This window comes from Cetorhinus maximus, chromosome 19, assembly GCF_964194155.1.
Source record: "Cetorhinus maximus chromosome 19, sCetMax3.hap1.1, whole genome shotgun sequence".
In the NCBI taxonomy this organism is placed as follows: domain Eukaryota; kingdom Metazoa; phylum Chordata; class Chondrichthyes; order Lamniformes; family Cetorhinidae; genus Cetorhinus; species Cetorhinus maximus.
The window spans coordinates 50,894,806-50,918,902 of record NC_135897.1 but is presented as its reverse complement, the minus strand read 5'-3'; the positions used below and the strand labels follow the sequence as shown (position 1 = coordinate 50,918,902).

General features: G+C 42.0%; 1 protein-coding gene across 6 annotated transcripts in view; it reads right to left on the bottom strand.

The window, feature by feature from the left end:
* Positions 1–24,097, bottom strand: part of naaladl2 (N-acetylated alpha-linked acidic dipeptidase like 2) — a 955,971-nt gene that overhangs the window by 292,779 nt on the left and 639,095 nt on the right. For all 6 annotated transcript variants that reach the window (XM_078563827.1, XM_078563831.1, XM_078563828.1 and 3 more), the window contains one exon: positions 21,967–22,107. In XM_078563827.1, coding sequence (XP_078419953.1) covers positions 21,967–22,107 — 141 coding nt within the window. The remainder of the gene's footprint in view (positions 1–21,966; positions 22,108–24,097) is intronic.

Below are 24,097 nucleotides of genomic sequence, written 5' to 3'. Positions count from 1 at the left end.
AAATTATTAAATTTTTAATTATGCATTTGTCTCCATGAAGTATCCTGCATGGCCCGCTTTAAAAAATGTCCAGCTTTTGGGCATGGCCTTTTTTCGGATAGCTGGATTTGAGGTAATGTATTGTCTCATCTTAAAATTAGAGTTAGCCCATTGGGAAGTGAAATCAGGTAGCAATTTTTCAAAGGGTGGAAGACATTTGGAACTCTCTCTCCTCCAAGGGGCTGTAGATGGTCGGTCAAATGAAATTTTTAGCATTAAGATGGGCAGATTTTTAAAAATTAGGTAAGGCTATCAAGAGTTGAAATGCAGATCAACCACAATCAAATAGAATGATGGAACAGGCTCAAGGGGCTGAATGACCTACTCTAGTTCCTTTACGAACAATGTACAAATACTGTCACAAATAGTTAACTTATGTTTTTAAAGAAACAAAAATTGAATTATCTTGTTAGTGGACCTTTCAGTCCACTCACTGTAATAATTATTAGGTAGCTATTCTTTGCTGCTAATACAATTGAGAATGAAATTATAGTGACATGGAAAACAGGTTGAAGGGTGAGTAGAGGAGCAGAGGGAGAACAAAAATAAAGTATAACTATGTCAAGTACTTTGCGGCAAAATATAACAGCACAACGTTTTTTCAGTAATTCAACGTAAGAAAGTAGAGAAGAGAGGAAAACATAGAAAGAGCAAACTAGCTTGAATCTGATGAGGGATACAAGATTGTAAACATTCTGAATGATAACTTCCATCAAGTATTTTCAAAGAATGACATGAGCAGTATGCATATTCAGAGGCAGCCAAAGCTAAACGAATGATTTTAATATCAATGGGATTGAAGTCTCAAGAACGCAAGACTAAATACATTCCTGGAGGAGGATGATGTTTATCCTGAAGTGTAAAGAGTCACTAGGAGGGAGACTTATGAGGCACCAACAATCATAATGAGGACACTGGGGAGTTATCAGTAGAAAAGTTACAAGCTAATGTGCTGCCCACATTCAAAAAAGACAAAGCCAAGACCGATTAATCTTACTTTGATCCCTCACAATTAAGTCAATTCTCAGCAGTACATTTGTGAATTATCTGTAAAAGATTAAACCTGGTAAACTGCAGTCAACAAGGAATGAAGAGAGTAACATCCTAAGTGACCAGCCCTTAAAAATTTCTGAGGAGGTGGCAATCCAAGGGGACATTGGAAAGCCCGATGACATGTTGCGCCTAGAGCTCCCAAGTCAGTTCACAAAATTCCACATAAAAATTGATGAACACACTTGCCATACAAAAGGCTTTTAGTTAAGTTCAAAGCTATGGAGATGCAAGGTAAATCTTGGGAACAGATAATACATTGGCTGCAGAGCAAGAAACGAGTATTTGCTGAATGACTTATCTCCAGTGAGATACTGAGTGGGGCAGGAGGGCAGCAGAATCTCCACCCTGCACTCTCCCACCCACCCGATTGTGGCCCATGCGCCTTTAAACTCACTCAGATTCAAAAGGCGGAATTTAATGCCCTCCCTCATGGCAAGTTTAGTGGCAGAGGGGGCATTTAATTGGGTGAGAGGGTGGCGGGTGGTGCTAACTTCCTGCTTCCATCCTGATTAAGTCTGTGGTGGGAAAGTCTGTGGGCGTCTTTCCTGCCCTGCCCCCAATTGAGGCCCTTAATTGGGCAATTAATGGCGAATCTGCTGTTCATAGCACCCTCGCCTTTGAATCAGAGGGTTGTGGGTTCATGTCCCACTCCCGGAAACCAAGAACTGTGATTATACTTGAAAGAGTTGCAATCTGTGACTGCTGATAACTCGAAAGAGTTTCCAAAGCCAGTATATCAACAGTGGGGTTGCCCCTCATTGTCAGGCACTCAGTGCCTGATCAAGGGACATAGCATCAGGAAAGGAGAGGCTAACTGAGAGCGATATCCCCCCCTTCTGCCAAACGCCCTCTCCCCCTCCCTAGTGATCACCACCCCAGGGACCCTCTCCTGCCATCACTCACCTGTGTGTTCGGTCCATCCACAACTCTCAACCTCTGATTGACCAGCAGCCCTTGGCAGGCAGGACCTCTGCCCCTGGGTTACTTGATCCAGTGGGAAGACCTGCTGGTGCCCTGATACAGCGTGCCTTCCCTAAATGAGGCGACACAGGGCTTGGGTGAGATCCCCATTACCTCCATTAAATCCAGCCCAGAAACGCAATGCAAATTATTTAAATTGGTAACTGATATCAAGTTGGAAGGGAAAGTAGATCCAAAGGAGGCAGCTCAAAAATTATAAACTAAATTGGAAAACATACACAAGTGAGCAGAATGATTGCATTTGAAATCTAATGCGTACAAATGTTCAACATATAGGAAGAAAAAATGCGCTTCCTGTGCGGGTGGAGGAGGGATTCCCCATCTGTCAAAGTGCGCTCTTTCGCGCATACGTACGAAAGAGTCCACTGCTCCCTGAGGCAAAGTCCTGTGTCAGGGAGATTCATGACAGGTAAGTAAAGTCTAAAAATAGATAAATATTGAAATTGTTAACGTGTCCCCCTCATGTGACAATGTCACACGAGATAGGACATGTTAATAATAAACACACTAAATTTATTAAATGTTTAAAAAACGGACGTGAAACTTCATCCCACCAGTGGATGAAGTTTCATGAATAATCAGAAACTCGCTGGGACTCCTTGTCCATTGACAGGTCGGCAGGCGGATAGCTGATTTCGCTGTCCGCCTGCCTTCCTAAAAATTTAAAGGCACCGGGATGACGTCAGGGGTTCCGCCTGACGTCATCCCGGGTCATTTTCCCCTCGGCGAGCAGGCCCTGCCCCCAAATCACCAAGGGGAAAATCCTGCTCCACAAATAGTGCATAAAATAGCTCATGGGTGTCACTCAGCTTCACCCATAAGTCTTACTAGCCTAAATGTCAATGTGTCCAGCCATGCAAAGCAAAATTAACCAAGTCAATAAATTATGACTGATATAACTAAAATCATACAATTCAAGAAAAAGGCATAACTGAACTCTGTAATGTTCTGATCAGATCACACTACGAATACTGTTTCTGACCACCATACACAATAGAGACATGTGAGTGCTGAAGGCACTCATAAGCCTGATCCCTAGAGCTGGAGGGAATTCAGAAGAAAGGATGGGTAAACATGGGCTTTAGCAAGCTTCGCATAGAGGAGATAATTAACAGTATGGAAAAGGTAAATTCAGAAAATTGCTTTAAATTTTATGAGTAAAACAAGGTTCAAACCACCATAAGAGAAATCTAGGATTCATTTCTGGAAGCTCTCCTTCACACAAAATCTGATCAATATATGAAAAAGACATCCAACTGGAACAGTGAGCAACATGTAATAATTTACCACACAACTAGATATGGCAAAGGAAGAACTTTCTGGATGGACGAACTAAGGACAAACGGCCTACACCTCATCTGTAATTATCTTAGGATCTTGCAAAATGATGGGGTTGCTAGACAGCAATTAACTAAAGTATTCTTATTAGAGCATAAATTGAAAGATGCAACCCAAAACATAACAAATGTTTGTAGAATTCAGACTGAATTCAAGTCATTGTTTCCCATAAAACATTGAAGCAAATTCTCAGATGAGAATCTAGCACTTCGTGACATCATTCATTGCACAGACTGTTAAACAGATGTAATTGTTGCACACAAATTCCATACAAGAAATAAAAAATGTCATAACCAGAAGTTCAAATAAAATGTTAATGTTCCTCCAAGTACATGAAGATTGAACACTTGAGCTTGGTCTTCATTCCTGTTTTATATTGCTGATGAAGACCTCAGGATCTAGCATTCAAGTTTCCAATTTCAGCCTTTAGTCTAGACTTGCATAGCATCTGATGCTTTGGGCAATTATGTAGAATAGAAAATAATTTTAAACTTTTAAAATAATGTACTGCTGACATGAAGTACAGAGAGACTGTTCAGGCTAGTTGTGAGGTGTGAGAGATATATTGAGATGACATGTCTCAGGACTGACAGGGATAAACACAAAACAAGATATCATTGGATTCACAAAGTAAGCCCCTTTTAAAAGTTGTGTGGGCTTATTATGCACGTTAATTCACATAGCCTGCAATGGAAATATCCACCACTTTAATAACTCAGTAATGCCCTCTCAGCAACTTTCTCACTTGATTTGTCTGGAAACTTGTAGTTCTATCGCGATCTGCTGGTTTAACTAAGAAGATTCGATGTATTACAGAAATAACTGCTGAGAAGCAATACTAACTCTAACATATATTGCTACTGTTTGATTACAGGCTTTTCAAAGAATTTAAGGTTCTGACCACATTGTAAAATATAATAGTGTAGTTTTCTGTTTGCTATCTTTTAAATCCTTGGTATCCATAAATTCTAGTTGCGCAACTGACGCACTATTCCTTTCCCATTTTCAACTATTCCCCTCTACCATTTTTATTGAGAAGAGCAGGCAGGTGACTGGTTGTTGTGGCCTGACACCGCTGTTTAATTTAGCCTCTTGAGGTGGAGGAGCAACCCCATCACTTTCCTTCCCTTTTGTGAAAGCACTTAATACCGTTTTAAATAGCAAGAACATGCCCAGAAACTTGATGTGCAAGAATCTATACCCCATGGCACAATTATGCCAGGACATCTATGAACTGGGTCACTCACTTTTAAAGGTGTTTACTCAGTAACATAATTTTGACAAACTGCTATACTACATAATACGTAGACTGAAAGATCAGCTGAATAGTCATGTAGGAAGAGGTTACCTGAGATTTCTAACCTCTAATACAAAATATTATTGAATTTTAAATATCGAAAAGAATAATTGATCTACCTTTCTCAGATTCTATAGTTACTGAATGTGCTATGTAGTTTTAATTTGAGAGCTTCTACAATAATATTGCCTTTGGAGGTGTCTTAACTATGAGGAATTCAAATATGGGGAAGCAGTTAAAATTCCAAATGTAAGCAAAGATTTTTTTTTAGTAAATTAAACAAATCTGTTACCTGATAACATTTCCTGAGCACATTAAATTTCATGGAGGATGGAGAACAACTATATGCAAACATATAAATGAGGGTAAAATTGTAAAATCCACAAGCTTAAATCTATTTCTCAATAGTGACCACTAAATAAGGAGCCAAAATTTTAAAATTAATCACCTTTGTTTAATTACGTTAGGTTAATACTACAGACTTACGCTGTAATTTCTGCATGTGAATGTAAAATATTGGACAGAATCTTACTGTAGAAATAACAGTGATTCTAACAATACTCATTGTTATTAATGTACAAATTAGAGAGTAACTTCCAACAACTGCACACACGCAGTTAAAATCAGCATAAGTCGGGATGTTGCAGCCCAAGATGCCCTTCCACTTCAGAAGCTACAATGAACAGTATCTTGCCAAGATACTTGACATTGACATACATGAAACAATGTGAAGTTCTGTACTTGTTCAAAAAATAAAACATGTTTTAGTTTTTCATTCTGTCTCTTGTACCTTTCTCTCTTCATTTAATCTTCCTTTCCTTCTCTATTTTGCTTGCTATACGTGGTTTGACGTTGAATTAAATATTCTACCTGACACTGGTTCAGACTCTGTGCTATTCATTTATCAATCTGATATTGATTAAGAATTGATTGATTAAGAGATTGATTAAGGAGGAGAAAATAGAGTACGAGAGTAAGCTTGTAGGGAATATAAAAACTGACTGTAAAAGTTTCTATAGGTATGTGAAGAGAAAAAGATTGGCGAAGACAAATGTAGGTTCCTTACAGTCAGAAACAGGGGAATTTATAATGGGGAACAAAGAAATGGCTGACCAACTAAATACATACTTTGGTTCTGTCTTCACAAAGAAGGACACAAATAACATACCAAAAATGTTGCGGAATACAGGGTTTAGTGAGAGGGAGGAACTGAAAGAAATCAGTATTAGTAGAGAAATGGTCTTGGGGAAATTGATGGGATTGAAGGCTGATAAATCCCCAGGGCCTAATAATCTACATCCCAGAGTACTTAAGGAAGTGGCCCTAAAAATAGTGGATGCATTGGTGGTCATCTTCTGAGATTCTATAGACTCTGGAACAGTTCCCACAGATTGGAAGGTAGCTAATGTAACCCCACTATTTAAAAAGGGAGGTAGAGAGAAAACAGGGAATTATAGTCAGCCTGATGAGGGTAGTGGGGAAAATTCTAGAGTCCATTATGAAATATTTAATAGCTGAGCACTTGGAAAACAGTGGCAGAATCAGACAGAGTCAGCATGGATTTAGGAAAGGGAAATTGTTCTTGACAAATCTACTGGAATTTTTCGAGGATGTAACTGGTAGAGCTGATGAGGGGGAGCCAGTGGATGTGGTTTATTTGGACTTTCAGAAGGCTTTCGACAAAGTCCCACATAAGAGATTGGTGTGTAAAATTAAAGCACATGGGATTGGGGGTAGTCTATTGAGATGGATAGAAAACTAATTGGCAGACAAGAAACAAAGAGTAGGAATAAATGGGTCTTTTTCCGAATGGCAGGCAGTGACTAGTGGGGTACCGCAGGGATCGGTGCTGGGACCCCAGCTATTCACAATATATATTAATGATTTAGATGAGGGAACTAAATGTAATATCTCCAAATTTGCAGATGACACAAAGCTGGATGGGAGAGTGAGCTGTGAGGAGGATGCAGAGGTGCTTCAGTGTGATTTGGACAAGCTGAGTGAGTGGGCAAATGCATGGCAGATGTAGTATAATGTGAATAAATATGAGGTTATCCACTTTGGTAGCAAAAACAGGAAGGCAGATTATTATCTGAATGGCTATAAATTGAGAGAGGGGAATGTGCAACGAGACCTGGGTGTCCTTGTACACCAGTCACTGAATGTAAGCATGCAGGTGCAGCAGGTGGTAAAGAAGGCAAATGGCATGTTGGCCTTCATAGCGAAAGGATTCGAGTACAGGAGCAGGGATGTCTTGCTGCAATTGTACAGGGCCTTGGTGAGACCACACCTGGAATATTGTGTGCAGTTTTGGTCTCCTTATCTGAGGAAGCAACTTATTGCTATAGAGGGAGTGCAGCAAAGATCTACCAGACTGATTCCTGGGACGGTGGGACTGACATATGAGGAGAGATTGAGCCGTTTAGGATTATATTCGCTTGAGTTCAGAAGAATGAGGGGGTATTTCAGAAACCTATAAAATTCTAACAGGACTAGACAGGGTAGATGCAGGAAGGATGTTCCCGATGGTGGGGGGAGTCCAGAACCAGAGGTCACAGTCTAAGGATACGGGGTAGACCATTTAGGGCTGAGATAAGGAGAAATTCCATCACCCAGAGAGTGGTGAGCCTATGGAATTCGTTACCACAGAAAGTAGAGACCAAAATATTGTATGTTTTCAAGAAGGAGTTAGATATAGCTCTTGGGGTGAAAGAGATCAAAGGATATGAGGAGAAAGCGGGAGCAGGCTATTGAGTTGGATGATCAGCCATGATCATAATAAATGGTGGAGCAGGCTTGAAGGACCGAATGGCCTATTTCTGCTCCTATTTTCCATGTTTCTATGACTGGTTAAGGTGATACATTTGCATGCCCTGTTCACCTGTCTCAGATGTGTTGTAGAGGGCACTGTGCTTCATGAATTGTTGGCTGAGGGAAACTTCCAGTCCAAAGGTTCATAGAAAATCTATGGACAAGTGCAAGTGTCGCAAAGTGTTGGCACCATTCATTTACTGCTGATAATAAAATCCTGCCCAATGTATTTGTAAAGCTTACTCATTGAGTTACATTTATTTTGCCTGTCACAATTTTGCACATTATTTTCATGGGTGATTTAATTTCTCCAATAATAATTCATAGGAGACAAAGGGGGCTAAATTCAATTAAATGGGAATCATGCTGTGATATTGTCACGTGGCAGCTGAAGCTCCGTTTCATCAATGCTCTATTCTATCATATTACTCGTGGCAGAATGTGTTTCATTGCATGCATGCCACCCACATTGCACTGTGCAACAGAGTAATGAAACATGTTGTCAGTCAATGTCCTCTGTGACCTTTGCTTTGTGGTGGTAGCTCAAATGCAGATGGCACAGTGGATTGTTGCAAAATGAAGGCATCATGGCTGTAAAATTAAACTCTGTAGTGCTGCTGTTTTGGGTGCTACAGTAGCCTGGAAGGGCTAAAAGTGGCAGCATACTAATTTCTGGTGTGGCCTGCACCAATCGCCATGCTTGGAAGGGCTTGTGTGCTGTGTACACACAAAAACCATGTAGAGGGCAGGTTGTGATGTCAGTCAGCGCTACTGCACAAAGGACACCCCCCCACCCCATCACCATTATTTAAAAGAATCAGCATAGGACCTCACCTCAGGTGAGGTGCTTTTGACTTTCTTTTGCTGCGACTAAATTTAGTGGAAGTGCTGTGGACTGCTGTTGTTGGAGTCAGATGGGAGTGGGTTAGACCTTTGCAAAGAGTTCAGTAGGATTTGAAGGCTTTAGCAGAAAGCCTGTTCTCATTCATCAGAGCTATAGTTGCAGTTCCTCTTTGGCCGCTGCACCGACAGGGAGCTGGAACCCAGGCAGCAGAAAGGCAAAGCTGTGCACAGAGGTAGGAGGAGGGGCGGCTCTCAATGGAAGGCTGTACCATCTAAAATCTTCAGAGAGCATTTCTCCTACCTCAACCTCAGCCAGGAGCAGTGTCTGAGATGGCTACAGCAAGAAGATGGTCACTGAACTGTGTCACCTCCTACAATCAGATCTGTAGCCTCAGGGTGAATACACAGCGTGAGCACAGCATTTTTTTTCCTGATTTTTATTTACTTGCTCACAGGATGTGGACATCGCTGGCTATGCCAGAATTTATTGCCATCCCTATCTGCCCTTGAGAAGGTGGTGGTGGTGAGCCAGTAATCCGTCAAGGTCACCATGGCACTCAATTTCAATGCCACAAGATCTTTCCAAGCTGGACCCAGTGAAATCACCAACATCTCTCAAATTCCTGTATCACAGCATCAGGGGCCCTTTATGCAAGGAGAGGGGACTTCGGGCTCTCTCTAAGCAGAGAAAAGCAGGAAGAACATGCACATGGCAGGGTAGTGGGATTCCCTATAGTGCAGGGAGACACTGACTGCACGTACATGGCTCTGTGATTGCCACATCTCAATGGGAAGATGTTCTGCAACTGAGAAAGGTTCTATGCCATTGTTAGCATGCAAACTTGCATAGAACAGCTCATTTGTGAATGCTCACCTTGCTGGCATCAGCCACAATGCTTCAATGCCACACCAGTTAGCCACTCCTACCATCTGTGAGCCACCATGACAAACTAGAGGGCTGTTTGGTGACAAGGACTATCTGCTCTACATGAAGCTTATGCCACACCCACGCCCCCCCAAACCACCTGATCAGACATGGACAGCACTTGTACAACAAGCCATGCTGCCACCAGGAAGGTTGTGGAGCAAACCACTGGCATTCTAAATCAATGTTTCCATTGCCTGCAGCCCACAAGGGTATGGGGCAGAGTGAAGGGGGGAAAGCCCTCCAGTACACGCTGGCATCTATCTCCAAAATCATGGTCGGATGATTTGTTCTAAACAAACTGGCAATCGAGGGTGCAGCCTTTGTCACTTGGCCCTCACAAGGAGGAAGGAAGGAGACATCTGGGAAATCGTCACTCCGGAAGGGCAGACTGTGAGCAACCCAGCCGGCTTCGGCTCCCCTACAAATATCTCCACATTACCATTGCCCACAATTCCCCACCCTTCCCTTCATCTGCCATGGACTGTAGCAGCATCCACTTGGCCAAAATCCTAAAATAAAAAGCACCACCAAAAGGCCATTCAGTAATAATTTTATCTAGCAACACTGGCAGTTATACATACAACATTTAACTATTCATGCTTGTGTATTCCTCTGTGGGTACCTTTGCCTGTCCTAGTGCTCCTCTGCAGTGCTATCCCAGTGGCTGTAGCATGGCTGGTGAAGGCTTCTGATTTCACTGGTGGAAGATTGCAAATGGCCTCGGAGGACGTCCTTGGGCCGCTCTGGGCCTAACTTTTGGGCCCTAGCTTTGATTGCATCATCTCAGTATGGTGGGAGCAGGCTGGGCTGGTTAAGCAACAGCAACAGGGGCACTGGCACAATGGCAGTGGTGGGAACACAAATGCTGTCAATCTAAGAGGATGCAGCAGGTTTGTGCTCCATGGAGTCACTGCTACACCCTGTGCAGCTCCTCACCTTTTCCAGTAATCTGATGAGAGGGCCTGCATACTGCTTTGAGCACTGGCATCCACATTCAAAATCATCAGCCTGAGCCTGTGTAGCGGCAAGCTGGGCTTGCACAGTAACAAGCACAGATCTTGTGACTTCAGTCTGAACTTGCACTACAGCACTCTGATGTTGAGTGGCTTCTGCTTGTGCTGCAATGGAAGCTAAGGCATCAGCCACCAGACACTGTATCACAGTGCATCCACAAGCGCTGTAATGGAGATAGCCACCATTTCCAAACTGGAAAGAATGAGCTCCAAGATCTGTGCAAAGCCCTGTGCCAGGTTGTCCATGCTCGCTGACAGTGACAACAGACTACCTGACAAGGCCTGCCAATGCACCAAACATCTCCAAGCATGCCCAACAGCCTTTTTACTGTATGCTGCCCCACTGAAGTTCTCATTGAGCCCTCGGTGTCAGAATTCGCCGTCTGGTGGGCTGACACATGCACTATTCTTTCTCCTGGCCTTGCTGTAGCCCACTTGTGCCCGGTGACCTACCACATGCTGATCTCACCTCTAAACTACCCTCTAAGCTTCGTGCAGTGTCAGATAGTGGTTGATCAAATGTGTCAGATCAAATCCCGGTGCTTCTTCATCAGATGTCTGCACTTCTTCTCGGCCTTCAGCATCAGGCTGCACTGGCTGGTCAGGTGTCAGGTCTTTGGGTGTCTGAAGGGTAGGTTTGGGGTGAGGGAAGGGGTTGTGGGTGAAAAGCAAGAAGTGCATGGTCACACCATTTGCAGCTTGTATCTTTTCCTGAATGAGGATGAATTGAAATGTGGGAAGGTGCATAAGACAGAAACATGCCATCATCCCGGATAGTTTTAGCAACAGCCTCGGTCTCTGCTGCACCAATAATTTGGAGTGCCATGTATTCCATTGGGGCTGAGGAGCTGCAGCCATGCCTGGCCCTGCAAATTCTCTGCTGCTCCCTCCATTAAAAACTGCAGCTGGAGTATATTTGCATAATATAGAGGTTATCCTGTGGAACTGGGATAAATAGTAATATTTATCCCAGAATATGGCTGAATATTAAACAGTAAACAAGATTTTAAAATAATTTACTTCTATTAAACTCATGAATATGACGTGTTACTGCATTATGCTTGTATAACAGCCATATAAATAGTATATTTCATCCTCAGAGCAATCAGTCTTACATAGAGAGTTCTAGTCACTCTACACATATTCAAACATAATTTAATTTCCTTTGCTCTAAATCTATGGGAGAAATTGGTACCTCTGCTTTGGGGATTGTCACCTGTTTGGTTCACAGATCAATACACATGTCCATGAAACAGAATCATGTTCGGGGTCTGAGAGGCATTTGCCTGCTTACTGAAGACTACAGTAAAAGCACAGTATATACAAAACATCATTGAGCAATTTGGCCTTTGATTTGAGATGGTTTGTGAATTAGTTTGGAATGATGTTTTGCATAAAGCCTAGCCAGCAGTGAAAGATTGGATTTTCAGGATAGTGAAAACTGAGATAGTCACAAGGAACTATTGCAGTAGAGAAGGCACAGAAGAGAAATATGGAGGAAGATGAGCTGCCAGTGAAGAAGTGGGAGGTGCCAGCAGCTTGTCTGGCTTATTTAGATGAGGCCTAAGGCTCACTTTTGGTCTAAATTACGTGCCCTTATCACCAATTCCATCTTTCTTGAAGCTAATTGTCTTCAGTATTTTTCCATATCACTTGCTTCTCTGGCCAAACTGTACCCTACATGTTCATAACCATTTATAGATAAAACTGTGCAGCATCCCTCTGCTAATCTTGAGCAAGTAGACCATTCAGCCCTTCGAGCCTGCTCCACCATTCATTGAGGTTACAGCTGATCTTCTACCTCAACATTATTTTCCTGCATTATCCCCGTATCCCTTGATGTTTTTAATATATCAGTTTTGCTGTTCTTTTCTGCATAACCCCCATGCCTGAATCTCCTTGCTATAGTAAAAAAAACCAAAAATAAATGCAACATTTCAGAATTAACATTTCAGTTTCTTGCACAGACTTATTGTCATCTCCTGGGATTTGAGTTCTATTCCACTGTCTATAAATCCCCAAGACCCTTTCTTTATTGCTTTCTTTATTGTGGCTGTAAATTGCATTCATTGTGCTATGCACCATATCGCTCTCCTCTGGTGTATACTGTTGCCTACAGCCATTTGATTTATATCTCCCAATGTTGATTTCCTTTCTTAAGTTCCTTTTTACTGTTAAAATATTGTAAGTAAAATATAAGTGGTAACGTGCGTTCACGTAGCTTACTATAAAATATCGTGATACTCGGAATAGAAGTGAAATTAAGTCAAAATTTGTCATTGAAAAACTTAGCTCTCGAAATTTAAAATGACTGCTCTCTTAAATCACCAGTGGCTTAAGTTTTACTTAGAATTGAACTCACCTGAAAATACAAGGATTCTGTGCACTTCAGAAACTATTTATCTATAGTTAATAATAAGCCCTTAAAAGGGAAAATAGTTTAAAATCTACTGACCTTCAGAAGTTAGAAGGATTAAAAGGTTTGTCCTGGCTCTGCATTGAAGAATACAAATAAACCTAGCTATAGGTACTCAGCAGTGTTTAGTATTCCGGTTGCAATGGACTAGATGCAATTTCACTATAGGGAAATGCAAGCTTCACGATCAAAGAGGATTCCCACTTATCATCTTTGACAACAGGGAGACAAGTTCTGGGTAAAAACTAGGATTGCTGAATGCAGCACAACAGCTAAGGACGGCAGTAGAAAAATTAAACTGGTCAAGCATATTAATCATTCTGTAATAGGAATAACAATTTCATTGCAACATCAGCATCGGTTCCCAGATGTTAAGAAAGGGAGATGAATGCCATTTAGCAATCAATACTGAAAATTAAGATTTAATACAAAGGATTAGGGAAGTTTATACAGCAGAATTCTGATTGCAATGAGGAACAGTCTGCAGCTACACTTTGATCAAGCCTTGAACAATAAAAAAGTGTACAGCATGCTAAACAGGGCATCATGATTGACTGTCAACTTATCCTAACAAAGCAAATGCAGAAATACAAATTTGCTTTGGGTGGGGTTGACTCGGCTAAGATAGCCAACAGGGAGGTCTTTAATAAGTCCACATGGCAGCAGCATCTGTCAAACTGCTAAGCATAATTCACTATTTAGTACAATACAAAATACAGATTTATAAACAATTAGTGGTGTCTCTAGTGCCTTAGTCTGTATGGAGAAAACAGAATGTTCACGGAAACAAACATCATGGCATATATATCAGTTCCTGGTTTGGGAAAACATCTACCAATACAGGTTTGGATCCCAGTCTAACAACAGTTCATTCTGAACTACAGTGGTGATCAGTGATTTTAATTCAGCTTGAATAATTTTTAAAGCAATGATTTGCAGTTATAAAAGTAAAGGAATTGGGGTTCATTAATCTTAATTTCATCACAGAATAACTGTAAAACATGGTGAAAGGCAACCTGATTTGCCCGAGAATACCTAATAACACAGTTGGCACCCAATCATCTCCCTGAGCATCTTGATAGAACTGGAATGTACTTTGGGTCTTGAAGTGAGGACAGAGAAAATAGATGATACATTTTAAGGGTCTGTCTGATATAATCTTTATCCAAAGAGCTGGCTCAAGAAATAATATGCAGGTGACAGGGTTACCTATAAACATAAACAAGTAACAGTTTGCAAGTGTCTACCATTATGCCTGAAAAAACGGGAAAAACAAGGCACACCACATTCTCCTGATGCCCAGAAGCTAAATGTTCTCTGTAGTGTGGCGATGATGCCCACAGGTCAGGAAAATCCAGGCCTAGATCTTCGCTCCTGGGTCAGGAGCAGAGTCGGGGCATTTGCGGGCTCTGCAAACCCGACCCGGGGAAAGAGGCCCGGAAGTTGGAATGTTCATTTCAAGAGGGGCAGGCTGGATTAGAAGTCAGAACCGGAACGAGTGCGGAGGCTGCCAGGTGCAGAGTAGGGCTGGCCAGAAGGCATGCCTCGGTGCACTGGTGCTGTGTGAAAGATTAAAATTAAAACAATAAAATAAAAAACATCCCTCCAGCCTTCACCACGCACCCCACACCCCCATACTTCCCTTAGCTCATCTGTGCTGTTCTCATGTCCCTGTACCTACCCCTCATTGCCCCATACCCTCCATATCATCTCATGACCCTGTACCCATCCCCCATAGGCTCCATATCACCTCAGTCTCCTGAACCCACCCCCATAACCTCCATGCTAACCTATGCCCCTGTACCCACAGCAAGCAATTTTTTTTGAACACCAATTTTTTCTAAAATTTAAAGGGCAGGTCTTTTAAGTGCCTCGGCAGATTGACAGCTTCCTTTGACAGCTTTTGGCAGGTCCTCATGACAGTCCTGACAGGTCCTCTTGACAGTCCTGACAGGTCCTTTGACAGTCCTGACAGGTCCTTTGACAGTCCTGACAGGTCCTCTTGACAGTCCTGACAGGTCCTCTTGACAGTCTCCACAGGTCCTCTTGACAGTCTCCACAGGTCCTCTTGACAGTCTCAACAGGTCCTCTTGACAGTCTCAACAGGTCCTCTTGACAGTCTCAACAGGTCCTCTTGACAGTCCTGACAGCTCCTTTTGGTAGGTCCCTTTGAGAGGTGCTTCTGACAGTTCTAACAGTTGATCTTGACAGGTCTGTTGTCAGTTCCAATGAGTTTATGCACTTTTTAAGCATATTTATACCTACTTGTAACAATTCCAAAGGACACCTGACCTACCCCAAAGGGCATCTGACCTCCCCCAGAGGTGTCCCAGGACCAGATCCAAAGGGGAGATTGTTATCTAAACGAATCCACCTAGTTCAGACCTGCTCTTACCCAGTCTAATGTGCACACATCAGGTTTCACCTGGTTGACTAAAATCCCACTTCAGTGGAGGCAGCTGATGATTTAAATGGCCAGCTGCCTCTGCAAACCGCACATGCACGAACCCCGGACTGACTCCAGTCCCATTCTCGCGAAAGTTGGAAGTGCCGGTTTTGGAGGCAGGGCTTCCGATTTCTGGGCTTATCCGCCATTTTTGCCACAATGGAGAGGCTCTCTGTTGTTCCGAAAATTCAGGCCCCAGGACCAATCACTAGTCTGTCCAGTTACATTGACAACAAAATATTAGTTGGCTAGGGTGGTGGTGGGGAACACCAATTGGTCAGAAAACATCTGAGTTTGGAAGTTAGAGAGAAAATGCTGTCTTGTCAGGTTGCTAACTCTGAATTGCTATCGAGTAACCCTGCTGGAAACTGTGCCTGAAAGGATGTAATGTGCTCTGATGTGTCACAGTTGAATAGCTTCCTAATGGTTATCATGTAGGTTTCCACATATAGAATGGCCATTTGGACCAAGTGCCAGAGAGCTGAAAGTCTCTGTGAAAACAAATCCTAGCAGAAGTTATTGGTGTCAAAACATGAGTGGAAGAAGTGGAAAAAGATTTAAAATAGGGGAAAAAGGAACATTTACCTAAGATTAAAGCATTACAGTACTTAATGATGTCATAGTACCATAGCAGATATGGCATTTTTTCAAATCAAAGTATATAAATTGGCTCTGTGGTTGTTGCCATGGTTGTGACTGCAAAAGCCATTTTAATTCTTTAGCTTAGTGCTCCTGTTCATTGGTGGCAGTACGGTTGCTAAGGGAATATTTGTGCAGTGCGTGGGTGTGAAGAGAACACAGCTGTTAAGAGTTTAAGCAGTAAGCATGCTGTGTTGTGCCTTCATAAGGAGTGAAAATAGACCTGTAAAATTCATGCCTTGTAGGTGCTAACTCATAGGCTCAATAATGCTGCCCACGGCATAAAATATAATCTCTCGAACAGGGGCAGAAAATTGGATTGAAAAGTAATAGTAGGTTCTGTCTGCACTGAATTTAATAAGATATCAGGTCAACTGAATGACTGTCTTCAGTTACTCAGTATATATAAAATATATAGCATATCTGTAATTATTTGTTCCTAATTTTATTCATTTTGAAAAAAGCACGCTTCCAACTATTTTTCACAAGCACTTCATTTGTCATTGTTATTCTTCATCTTTTACATCCTGTAAAAAGTGAATTTTATAAATGTTTCCACGTATTTTTTTTTACTTATCTTTTCCCTTAAAGTCTCCTCAATCTTCACGTTATTTTTAACCAAGTCACCTGATAGGCAACCAGCTTCAATACCTCCAACTATATCTTTCTGAACTACTTGATACAAGGTCTCCAAATGATTTCCCCATCCCATCTCCCTCCTCCTCCTCAGAAGCATCAGGCTGAGATCTGGGGCAGGACTTTTCAAGCGGGATTCTGAGCTCCACCTTGAGGTTGAAATGGGGCTCCGGTCCCCGCATTGTGTGGGAAACAGTCATTCATCGTGATTTTACCCAGGGCAACTCTTAAAGGACGAGGGGGCAGGCATGCCTTCTAGTTAAGAATGCTGAGTAGGCTCTTGAAGCTGAAGGTTCAATCAGAGGACTTCTTAAAAGGAGCAGCAAGCAGCGATGGCAGGTAAGTGACGGAGATGGCGCTTCAAAATGGAGGCACCCTCTCCACAACTTTTTTTTAAAGTTTAAAATAAAAATGGCTTTTGCAGCCAGGCCACAGATGTGGGGAATCTCTGCATGGCAGTCTGTGGCTGCTGCAGCACCCAAGCAGGCAGGGAGGGCTTCTACCTGTGCTTTGGCAGCCGGCTACCTGCTGGGAGGCCGCTCCCAAGCAGTTAAATTCACCCCTCGCCCCCCTACCTCCCCTCCGACCCTGCTGTTTGTGGTCAGGGGGCCCTGCTGAAACCCCATCCTGCCTTGGGGAAATGCAATGGAGCCTGGAACGCCTGTGCTGTTTTTGGCGCCTGTCCACCTCACATTCCAGCCCCAAAAGGACCTAAAAATCAAGCCCCTGGAATCTATTCTCTAATACTCAGAAGTGCAACTACCAGCACATGAAGCAGAAATAAAATTGAAGCAGGATAACAGAAACAACACTTACAACGCTAACTGAAATATTTAACAAGAGTCATTTCTTATCCTGAAAATAATCCTAACACTGTTACTTTCTTTTTCCTAGATATAAGCAATTATATTACTGGCTTTTACTTGCATTTGTGCAACCTTGTCTCACAAAACCACTTGTTTAAACACAACTGCTTTGCTGATATGTCACAGTTCAATTATTGGCAATATCTCTTGTATTTTTGAAACAGATTTCCCTCTGTGTTCGGAATCTGGTTTTTTTGGAGCTTAATCCCAATTTGTTTGTTTCTTAAGCTTGTAATCAAAACAACACAGAGTGGGTGAGTGACAAATGGTGTTCAGCCTGTCACCTCTCCAACACTCTAGCTGATGTGTGATGTACCATCAGTTTTGATCACACCACACCGCCTCTGAGCAACCTTCAGTCTCCTCACCAGTGATGGGATTTGAGTCTCACCAGCTGACACAAGTAGCGATTCAGCTGGCAGGTAGGGCCTTCAGAGGTCTAACGTTTATTTTCAGGAGCAGAATAATTAAACGAGGACTACCAGTGGGTAATAGTTACTTTTCTTGATCCTGAATTTGTTATTCATGAAACAGGACTATCATTGCTGACCTATTTGGGTCAATATCTGTTACAAATTCAGGTCAGTTATAGGTACCTTCTCAGGTTCAAAGGTGTCAACTGTTCCCATGAGGGATTTGTGTGTCTTACCTTTACAGTAGTTCACTTACACTGTCCTAGATCTATTTCCATGATAGGGCTGTAACACTGTGAGCTGAACCTGATAATCATGTCTTTGACTTGAGTATTTCTTCACTCTCTCCAAGCACAGACTGAGTGAACACTAAATGAGGTGAGGGTTAGTTTTAATTGTGAAGCTGTTTTATTCAATAGTAAGATGAACATACTGACTAATAATTATGACTAGCTTTATTTAGTTGAGTCAGAACAACCTGGCTCCACGTAATAATAATTCAATGACATGCCAAGCTACACAGTTCCATTGATTGTCTTGCTTGACCTAAACAGAATAACTTCTCTGGATTCTGCCTGTGTTGAGCCTGCCTTTCCTGAAGACTTTCTACCTCAGATGCAGCTTATTTTGTAAAATCTAGGTAGCTTTTTAGTTATCTGACATTGTTTTATTTCCTGACTGGTGTTATGACCACAGCCGATGTTATTCGCTGAGCAAGCCAAATCCCAGAAGGAAACTTGTCTTACTGGTCATAACCTTTTTTTGTATTTTCAAAACAAGGGGAAAAACTACTGATTCCAGCAGCATAATGCCCCAGTAACATTTTTAGGATTTTAAAATTAAAAAATTTATTAACAAGAAGAAAAAAATCTTAAACATGCAAGATTAAAATTACACAGTTAAAACAGTCTTACAAAACATTCCCCCCAAAAATACCACTTGGTCAGAATACACAAGTAAGCAACTCAGCAATAAAAATCCAGTAATATCGCCCAAGGCAAAACTGCTGACACTTTACTATATGGTACACCACATGACGTCTCACTTTCTTCCACCATGCTGTGGAAATCCAAAAGAAAGGTTCAGAAACAGACTGCTTTCTGAAAACAAAGACTTCTTTGACTTGAAACTGAACAGCTGCTTCAAATTCACAACTTCCCTCAGCACAGATCTGGTTTCAGGACCTCTTCCCCACACAGCTACCACCACTCAACTAAACATATTTCCTTAAATATCTTTTCTTCCTTTCATCTTGGATTCCATTGTCTTAAGTACCTCTTTGAATTTCCAAAATATAAAAATCTTTCATGTTTTGCTTTTCCCTCCACTTTCGGGTCAAATAAAATTGAATAAAGTTCCCTTGTTTACTTATGAAACCTTTGCAAGTTGTAAAAGTCCCTTGTCACTTCTAAACTACTCTTTGAAATTTAACAGCTAAAAAGTCAAGTCCCTACTTATCTTATAATGTAAATTTCAAACCCAACCTATTTACTGGAAATTCAACTTCACCATAGCCTCTCGTTACAAATGCATGCATCTAGATTTTTTACCTTTCAAATCTCAGTTCCCACAGACAAGATGTCTCTATGCACCTTCCCTCCAGCTTAACTAATTATGGACACAGACACACACACACACCCTTCTTTACAGAATAACACCCATCTTCACACTGGTCACAATGAAAAGATCAAAAGTCTTCCAACAAGGGTACAGGTGTTTATTAATTATGGAGAAAAGCTGAAATGGTTAAAGGGCGGGAAGAAGGGGGGCGGGGTTTGCTCTTTGGGGGCTGCCCTTTGGCGATTGGGGGGAGTTGGCCCCAATCCACCTTCGGTCCTACCCGTACCCTCTCCTAAACCCACCGTCACCCCCACTGCCCTTGTCCCCAACACTCCCAAACCCTCCCAGACCAAGACCATATACTTAACTTCTCTGGGGATCCTAAGCCTTGGGCTCCATTCCTCACCTGCAGTCTCGGCAGCTGCCACTGATGCCTTCCAGGCGCTGCTGGAAATGATGGAGCAGGGCTGTGCAGAAGTTCCCCTCAGCCCTTGGTAATGAGCCCTGCAGCACTTTAATGCTGTGGGGCTGCTCAGTGTGGAGCCAGTTGGCTTTCCCCGCCACCCACCCCCCCACCTCCCGTATTATTCAGTCCAGAGTCTGAACCAGGAAGTGTAAGTTAGAATGTTTAATTCAATGTCAAATCATGTACAGAAATCAAAATAGAGGGAGAGAATAAAAGATGGGATTAAGAGAGAGAGATAAAAGAGACAGAAAAAGCTAAAAAATATATATATTTTTAAACTCTATCAATAATTCAAATCTGAAAGAATCAGATGCCACTCATGTGCCAGCGAGGTTGTTTAGCAGTAATTTAGATTTAGTATGTCATTAAAAAACACTTACACTTGAATAGGCACTCTTTAACTTTTCTGCCATATTTTGTGGGTATCTATCACTTAAGTACTGCAAGCGGGGGATCGGTCATACAGCAACTTCCTGATTTGCACATTTAACTGTGCATGTGCAATCACTGGAAGCTGCTGTCCAATTTTCCCCTTAATAGTGGTGATTATTCAATCTAAACCTGGCCCAATATAATTAAAAGTTAAAAACAACGATGAGGTGCAAATTAGGCAAAAGGAAAAAACATACAATGATCAATGAAAGTGTTCAAAATAGCAGGGAAAGTAGGATAGGGCGTTAAGTACTTATAAAGGATGCAAGCTAAATAGAAGGGGTGAAAGATAAAGGATGAAAGGAGAAAGAAAAATAGGGTGTCTTCCAAGGTGAAGAAATGTCGATGCAGAGACATTTTGATCTGTTGATTATAGAAACTGTTAATGAATCAAGGACTAATGCCAATTAAATCTATTTAGCATGAGCCAGGCCAGGCAGGACATTCAACAAACTGAGCAGAATGGAAGTAATGAGAAAATCAACACACACAATGTCAACTAGCATCCAAATTCTGTGGAGGAGCTAATTATACCTATAACACACAGCGTGTACTAAGATTATGCTTCTGTATTTATTGTCTCAATTACAGTTATGAAATGAAAATTTCAGTTGTCCTTGCTGTATGAAAAGACAATTGTCTGGATTTAATGCAGCCTGTCGCGCGGGAACGAGGGCACTGGGCCCAATAACCATGGGAGAGGCCCTGCATCATTCTTCCGGTGGTATCAAAACCTCTTCGACCCCCTCCCTGGCAATCCTCACCCCACAATCCCCATCCCGCCCTCATTCATAATTGGCCTGGTCCATTCTGGTGGGTGCATTGCCAGCAGCTGCCCCTGCTCCCTCTGGCAATGAGGAGCTGCTGGCATCTGATTGGCCTGCAGCTCTCAGCAGGCAGGACTTCTGCTGCCGGGGTCCTGAATCCCGTGGAAGGCCCAACGATAGTCACTTAATACTGCCAAGCCTCCTCCATGGAGCTGACAGGTTTCCCTACCAGTTCTCCGACCCATGTCAGACCAACTAAATCCAGCCCAGTAGTTCCAAAAGAAAATAACTGAAAGTGCCAATTTGTTAAATTGCTTATGCTAAAAGCAAAATTATATCCAAACAATTTACAGCATCACTGTTGGCAAGTGTACGTTGAATTTTAGAACACATTTTTAACAAGTAATGCCCCTCTACTAAGACTATTCATTCTTACATTAATAAAAATACAAACATATCTATGTCTCTGTAACTAACCAAATAATAAAATGTACATTTTTTTTTTACATTGAAAAAGAGCACTTCCAATATTTTAACAGTGCTCAGATGTTCCTCTACACTCTGGATCACGGTTTTTATTTCCCTGATTGGAACCATGGCACATGGAAAAATATGCTTCTTTGATTTCCAAATATGGAAGAAATTAGTTTGTCTTCTGCTTCTTTTCCTCCTCACTGCATTTGCATACAATGGTAATTAAGCAGATCTGCTCAAATAAGCTAAAAATTGATGTTACTTGTATCCACATCAGCTGGGGAAAAAAAGCTCATTACTTCAGATCTGCAGCAAGAGACTGCTGTGTTATGTAAATCAAAGCAGGAAATCTGCACCAGCTGATTACTAATGAATGTACAAGAACAGAACTGTAAGACTCACTCCTTTACTCATTTAAAATGAGCATAAATCATGCCACAATTTTTATCATGCTAAAGCTGCATAGGCGGTTTTCTAAATTATATACAAACATGCATCAATAAAAAAAAAATTAGCTGCATAAAAAGATGTGAAACTGCATTTGTTACCTGCACTTGAGTTAGTGAGATGAAAGCATCCATTTCCATTTGCCTTCTCAGTTGATGAAAGAAGTGCTTTAGCCAGGGATGCAGCAATTGGTTGAACCAGCAAAGATGTAATGTTTGTTCCATGTTCCCTGAAGCCTCCACCTTTTAAAATCACAAATCACAAATTAAGAAAACATGGAGGGAATTTTGAGCTTTTCAGTGAAAGGATGTTACTGAGACCTAAACTTGCAGTCGACTCCCAGCTCATCGCTGTTTTTAAGCTGGCCACAATTTAAACAAATCTCATTCTAACACACAAATTGGGCTCCTACGACATTGCTAAGACCTCAATATGATTTTGGGGAGATTTGTCATAGGTATTCAAAATTATGAAAAGTTTTGATGCAGTAAATAAGGGGAAACTATTTTCAGTGGCAGAAGGCACAGGACACAGATTTAAGATAATTGGTAAAAGAACCAGGGGAGAGATGAGGAAAAATTCTTTCAAAATGACCTGGAATGCAGTCTTTGAAATGGTAGTGGAAGCAGATTCAATAACAACCATCAAAAGGGAATTGGACGAATACTTGAAGGGGAAAAATATGCAGGGCTCTGGGAACGAGCAGGGTAGTGCAACTAATTGTATAGCTCTTTCAAAGAGCCAGCATAGGCTCAATGGAACAAATGAATTCCTTCTATGCAGCATCATGCTATGATTCCAAAATAGTGTGAACCAGTAGTTTCACTGAAAGACTCACCAGGTTATAGGGGATGTGTAAAATGGAATATTTATGCTCACTGTATTGTGTTAGGGGTGGAATGGGGTGTGGGCTCTGCATTTGAGGCACATAATTGGAACTGGGTTGAGAGCATTTCCATGGGCTTGCTCTGTGCCATACTCGAGCCTGATGCTGACATGGCAAAGCGGAAGAACATTCCACTCCTTAATGAAAACAATCACCCAAAAATAAATAATTCTGGACTTACTCTGTGACTTTTCATATTTATGGTCTTCCTTTAACTACATAACAGCAGTGATTGCACTTCCAAACAGAATTGATTGTGTGAAATATTTTGAGGCGTTCTGACATGATAGACTGCAATATAAATGCATTATTTATTCACATTTAATATTATATTACAGTGTTTTTAATGCTTTGATTTGAATGCTTTTTCAAAATCTTCCAAGTCTATCATGCTCAGGATCTTTAAATATTCCCAATGCAGGTTCATTATTTTTCTCTTTCATTTTTTCATTTTTGCCTTTCTGTCTTTTCAGTTCCTTTAAAAACAATGATATGCCCTACAATTATATTATCCATCATCTTTAGCTTTTTATAGTCAATTGTTTCTACACACTTAGGGCAGGATTTTCCCCTCTGCGGACTAAGTGCGGTCTGGTGGCAAAAATGGCGCTTTTTCCAGCCGGCTGTAATGGTGGGTTTCTGCACCAGGTCATCCACGTTTCACCTCATTGTAAATGCATCACCAGGAAGATATCGGATCTTGTGGCAGGGTGCGCTGTGGTTTGCCCACTGCCCTGTGATCTAAGCAGGTCATCTTTTCGGCTGCCATATTTAAACTGCACCCGCACACAACCTTCACTATCTGGAGCCAAAGGCTACTGGAAGAGAGAGGCCCACAAAGTGAAGAACTGTAGTGTCTCCAAGTTTAGTGACAGAGTGCTGGGCTACTTCTGGGCGCAGTGGAGGAATGCCTGGACATTCTCTACCCCCGTGACTGGAGAAAGTGGTCCACAAACCTCACTGTGGCTTGAGAGCAGCTGGCCAGCGCGGTCAGCGCCAACTCGGCTCAGAAGAGATCGGGCATCTACTGCAGCAAGAGGATGAACGATCTCATCCATTCCGCCAGGGTAAGTCAACCTTCTCTTCACTCTCAACTCTCACTCTCAAAGGCCCATCAGGCATTCACAGCCTGACAGTCCATAGGGATCTCACATACTACCACCACAAGGAACATCACCACTGGCTCTATCACACACCTTGACGTTTCCATCTGGTCTCACATCATGTTCAGTTCGCCTCCTCAGCCCTTACACAGGTCCACGCAGCACCCACATAAGACAGGCATCCTTATCACCTGCCTGGACATCCTTCCAGCTCACCATCTATCCATCTGTCTTTATGCAGGA